This window comes from Entelurus aequoreus, linkage group LG28 (genome assembly GCF_033978785.1).
Source record: "Entelurus aequoreus isolate RoL-2023_Sb linkage group LG28, RoL_Eaeq_v1.1, whole genome shotgun sequence".
NCBI lineage: Eukaryota > Metazoa > Chordata > Actinopteri > Syngnathiformes > Syngnathidae > Entelurus > Entelurus aequoreus.
Window position 1 is genome coordinate 35057186 of NC_084758.1, and position 6056 is coordinate 35063241.

Here is a 6056-nt window from a genome sequence, read left to right on the forward strand (position 1 = left end):
TACCTTCCATTCAAAGTTCGAAGGAAGAGGAAGTAAACAACCGAAAAGACACCAGACATCCGGTTCTTCATAAAATAAAAGCGATACTTCAAAATAAAACATTACACCCTGTCTAATTCATAATATAGCGCAACAACATCACACTATTACACACATTCATGGTCATTTACATCTATACACACATACATACATTCATGGTCATTTACATCCAGAGGGTGCACTGGCTCGGTCTGCAACAACGTAGAAGGAAACGTCTACAGGAAGTGACGTGCCCGTTCACATGCGCAAACTGATCGTCGTGTCTTCTACTAGAAATCTGTCCTAAAAAAGGCACCAGTACAGTGTGAACTTTTATGTCCGCGTTAATGCTCATTTTGTCTTTCTACCTGTTCACCTACGGCGGGACAAACTGGACGTTATTCATTATTTGTGTCAGGAGGAACTCGACGCTTCTCTGGCGAGCTTAGCTTAGCATGCTAGGTAGCTTGCTAGCTGCTAGCAAAGAGAGGCGGAAGTGTGGCCAAATAGCGATGACGTGTGAAATGTCACGTGTGACGTACAAATCGTGATGCGTGGAAATGTGTGACGTACTAATGCTGCCAGTGTGGGGGAATCAGTGAGTAGTTGAGGGGGAACTTTGTCCAAGTAAAGTGGAGAAGGAGCCACAACGTCAACGACTGGACGCAGTTTGGAAGAAACATCAAGTTGTGTCACACACATCAGGTTTGTTTACTAACTTTATATGTCCTCATTACCAACTGTATACGTCCTCATTACCAACTGCATATGTCCTCATTACCAACTGCATATGTCCTCATTACCAACTGCATATGTCCTCATTACCAACTGCATATGTCCTCATTACTAACTGCATATGTCCTCATTACCAACTGCATATGTCCTCATTACTAACTACTGTATACGTCCTCATTACCAACTGCATATGTCCTCATTACCAACTGCATATGCCCTCACTACTAACCTTTATGTCCTCATTACCAACTGTATACGTCCTCATTACTAACTTTATATGTCATTACTAGCTTTATATGTCATTACTAACTTTGTTATTACTAACTTTGTATGTTATTACTAACTTTATATGTCCTTATTACCAATTTTATATTAAGTTGAAGTTAAAGTAGCAATGATTGTCACACACACACACTCGGTGTGGCGAAATGATCCTCTGCATTTGACCCATCACAAGTGTCCGCCGTGAGATGGGTAGGTCGAGAGTTCAAACCCCGGCCGAGTCATACCAAAGACTATAAAAATGGGAGCCATTACATCTCTGCATCAAGGGATGGAATAAGGTGTTAAATCACCAAAAATGATTCCCGGGCGTGGCCACCGCTGCTGCTCACTGCTCCCCTCAACTCCCAAGGGGCGAACATGGGGATGGGTCAAATGCAGAGGGCAATTTTCACCACACCTGGTGTGTGTGACTATCATTGGTACTTGAACTTTTAAAGTCTTTAGACCAGGGGCCGTACTTATCAAGCTTCTTAGAATTACTCCTAAGAAGTCTGCTGAGAGTTGACTTAAGAGTAAATAAATTATTCGCTGAAAGCCGCACTTAAAAGTTAGTTATCAAGCGTCTTACTCACACTTTCAGCGAAGTGTAGGACTGAATCTTAAGTGTCACACTCAGAGCTGAATTACGACATTACTATGTGCCGTAAACGCAATTTTAGGTGACGTCATTTCTGTGTCCATAGAAATGACCAATCACGGAAGGGGATCCGTTGTCTAAGAATAAAGAAATATCTTAGAAATATTTAAGTGGACAATGGGAGTGTATATTTTGACAATAAACTACAAAATAATACAAAACAAACTAGTCCCCGCCGGCACTCACGCTACTGCTCCCTCTCTTCTCTCGCCCACACACTCACTGACGTCACTCACCTCACATACGCTACTCTCATAACATTTTCTTTCCAATTCATTAATTAGGCAACTCATTTGAAACTGGTGTGGGTGGCTCTATATATACTAGCCCACTGCAGACACATGCAGAAATCAACAAGGAATCGAAAAGTATTAAATCTGTGACAAAAATAATACCCGCTCTGTCTATACGATACCTTTTAATCAGCTGCTCGTCATCAAACAAATCCAGGACATCCTTCCGCTCCCTGAACGTTCGCGCACGTCTCTCTCGCCTCAGTGCCATCCCCTGCTGGCAACTCCTAACCACTTAAGACACCTCTGAAGGTCTTTTAAATATCGTGGAGAGTAGGAGTGATTCTTAGACTTAAGAACGTTGATAAAAAGCTTTTATTCTTAAGTTTGAGAGTAGGACTAAATTTCGCAAATTCTCAGGACTTAAGTGTAAAATGGCACTCTAAGAAGCTTGATAAGTACGGCCCCTGATTTATGACAGCACAAGACTTACATAAATAGATATGATCAAAATACAATCAATCTCACAGAGATTCCTGAGCCGGTTTGAGTGTGAATGAGGAACCACAGATCCTTTCCCCATCAACAACAATGCTAATCACGCAGACTTTGTGAGAGCCAATGATGATTACTTTGGGACAAAAGATGGTTCAGAACCTTTTAATGTTGAAGGAGGAGGATCTTCAAGTTTTAGAAGCTTTCCTAAAAAGATGCAGCTTTAGTCAGACACTAAGCATCATGTAGCAGTGTTGCTAAGTGCTAAACATAATCAAATCATCACTTATATCAATATAATTGTTGATATTTCAACAGGAGTGGACCACCGGGATGGATCAGTGGGTACCACAGCCCCTCCCACGTTAAAGAGGAAGAGGAGGACCACAGCATCAGTCTCTTGGAGGAGCTTGATGTCAACAACATGCCAGTGACTGGTGTGCTTGTGAAGGGTGAAGATGATGAGGAGAGAGAGGAAAAGCCTCCAAGCAGCAGCTCAGCTCAACACATGACAAGAGAAGCTGGTGGAGACCACTGTGGAGGACCACCACCAGACAAGATCTCAGCTCCACGGTCAAGGTCACACTCTCCTGACTCTGATAATGGAGGACCACCAGCAGATACGATGTTAGCCCCACAATTAAGGTCACACTCTCCTGCCTCTAATGCTGGAGACCACAGTGGAGGACCACCAGCAGACAAGATGTTATCTCCACTATCAGATAGTGACGACACGACGTCGCAATCTCCTGACTCCGACGATGAAGATACTAAAGCACACTTGACATGTTCTCACTGTGATAAAACCTTTCATCGCCGTCGTAACCTGAAGAGACACATGAGAATACACACCGGAGAAAAACCATACACGTGCTCAGTCTGTAGTAAAAGATTCTCTCGGAAGGAAGATGTGAAAATCCACATGAGAATACACACCGGGGAGAAGCCCTTTGACTGTCCTTTTTGTGGGAAAGGTTTCAAACAGAATAAGCATCTGAAAATACACATAAGAATACACACGGGAGAAAGACCCTTTTCTTGTTCAATCTGCAGCAAAGGTTTTACACAAAGTCACTGTTTGAAAGTACACATGAGAATACACACTGGCGAAAGACCATATTCCTGTTCGAGCTGCGACAAAAGCTTTGCTGACCGATCGACACTTGTCAAACACATGAGGACACACACGGGTGAGAAGGTGTTGAGTTGCAGTGTGTGTGGTGAAAGCTTCTCCTATAAGTACCAGTGGAAGAAACACAAGTGTGCTGCTGACAACAGCAGCAAATGATACATATATGTAAGTACCAGTGGAAGAAACAAAGCAGCAAATGATACATATTAGGGGTGTAACGGTACGTGTATTTGTATTGAACCGTTTCGGTACGTGGGGTTCGGTTCGGAGGTGTACCGAACGAGTTTCCACACGAACATATAAAGGAGCCGCCTAGGCTAAAGTCTTAACAAGCAGCTCCGCTTCCTTCTGCGCATGTAGTCAGTTCTTAGCATTTTGCAGGTAAGCATCAGGCAGCGGACTCTCCCCAAGTTATAATAAACACCTCCCAGTCAACTACTAGTAACATCATGATGAGCCCGTTGACCTTCTAGAAATATAAACTGCAGTTTCAGCTCGCTCGCAGTCCTGGCTTGAGGTGAAGGCTAATTCGCTTTTAGCGTAACGTTAGCTCATTTTGCGGTGTGTGTGTGTTACGTATAGCAAAGCCCTGTCTGTCTGTTATTTCACTTGACCTTTTTCTGTGTTGATTGAGCTGTGTTGAAGCAGCAAAAAAGGACATTATGTTAAATGAAGAGTTTCTGTCTCTGATAGTTGATATAATAATGTAAGTGCATCATAAAGCCTACATGAACTCCATGGTGTTCAGGGATGAATAGTCTCTCCTATTGCTATTGTACTATTTTTTCAGCTATAGTTACATGAATCATTAGTAATGGAGCAGCCTAGTTTTGAATGGCAGGGTCCCTGCTGTCACATGTTGATACAAATATAAAATGCACATAATAAAAATCAACTACAGGCTTCCCAAATGCTGTAATAAATTAAGCATGATGAGTTGACTTGAAACAGTTTAATGTTGCACTTTTTTTATGTAGAAGTTTTGTCATTTTATTTAATCTGAGCAACAACTTGAGGCAGTTTAATGTTGATTAACGTGGGCAGAATTATTATAGTGTTCCCAATGTTAAAAGGATAAAGCCATTGTTTACAAATTTGGTATATAACCAAAACATTTATATTTTGTTGCTTTCATACTGTACCGAAAATGAACCGAACCGAGACCTCTACACCAAAATTTTTGTGTACTGTTACACCCCTAGTACCAGTGGAAGAAAGAAAGCAGCAAATGATACATATATATAAGTACCAGTGGAAGAAAGAAAGCAGCAAATGATACATATATATATATATAAGTACCAGTGGAAGAAAGAAAGCAGCAAATGATACATATATATATATAAGTACCAGTGGAAGAAAGAAAGCAGCAAATGATACATATATATATACAAGTACCAGTGGAAGAAAGAAAGCAGCAAATGATACATATATATATATATATATAAGTACCAGTGGAAGAAAGAAAGCAGCAAATGATACATATATATATATAAGTACCAGTGGAAGAAAGAAAGCAGCAAATGATACATATATATATAAGTACCAGTGGAAGAAAGAAAGCAGCAAATGATACATATATATATATATATAAGTACCAGTGGAAGAAAGAAAGCAGCAAATGATACATATATATATATAAGTACCAGTGGAAGAAAGAAAGCAGCAAATGATACATATATATATAAGTACCAGTGGAAGAAAGAAAGCAGCAAATGATACATATATATATATATAAGTACCAGTGGAAGAAACAAGTAACAGCCGCAGAAAATGAAGCTGCAGGATTTGAAATAGTGTCAAAACTTTGACTTGACTAACATGAGCACATGTGACATGTGACATCATTGTTAATATGATGCTAACATTTATAGATGACATGTTTTAGATCACCGCTGTTTATTTCAGTCAAGTGCATGTATTAATATACAACATTGTGTACTTCTAAAGAATAAACTTTTGAAAAGTTGAAGGCTGAAGCGTCAGTTCATTTTGCCAACCCTTTTTAAAAAAAAATATAAATGTACTTAAAAAATAAAACAAATGTTCCATAATGTGTATACAGATCTTCATAATTCAGTTTTATACTTACCAGTAAGTGTTTTTATATATGGTGTGTTTCATATTTTCATTTCCAATTATAAATTATTCCATAGATGAACTCTTATTTGGAACATGCACACAACCATGTACATCAGGGGTCACCAACGCGGTGCCCGCGGGCACCAGGTAGCCCGTAAGGACCAGATGAGTAGCCCGCTGGCCTGTTCTAAAAATAGCTCAAATAGCAGCACTTACCAGTGAGCTGCCTCTATTTTTTAAATGTTATTTATTTACTAGCAAGCTGGTCTCGCTTTGCCCGACATTTTTAATTCTAAGAGACAAAACTCAAATAGAATTTGAAAATCCAAGAAAATATTTTAAAGACTTGGTCTTCACTTGTTTAAATAAATTCATTAATTGTTTTACTTTGCTTCTTATAACTTTCAGAAAGACAATTTTAGAGAAAAAATACAACCTTAAA

The 6056-nt window shown here is 39.7% G+C and overlaps 1 protein-coding gene across 1 annotated transcript; it reads left to right on the forward strand.

The window, feature by feature from the left end:
• Positions 1-279: 279 nt before the first annotated feature.
• Positions 280-5423, forward strand: LOC133645039 (oocyte zinc finger protein XlCOF19-like). The gene is made up of 2 exons (XM_062039826.1): positions 280-723; positions 2722-5423. The coding sequence occupies exon 2, from the start codon at positions 2828-2830 to the stop codon at positions 3689-3691; it is 864 nt and encodes a 287-aa protein (XP_061895810.1). The 5' UTR covers positions 280-723; positions 2722-2827; the 3' UTR covers positions 3692-5423.
• Positions 5424-6056: the final 633 nt, after the last annotated feature.

What these genes read in the sequence shown, in the direction of transcription:
- LOC133645039 (XM_062039826.1), top strand. Translation starts at nt 2,828, where the DNA reads ATGCCAGTGACTGGTGTGCTTGTGAAGGGTGAAGATGATGAGGAGAGA.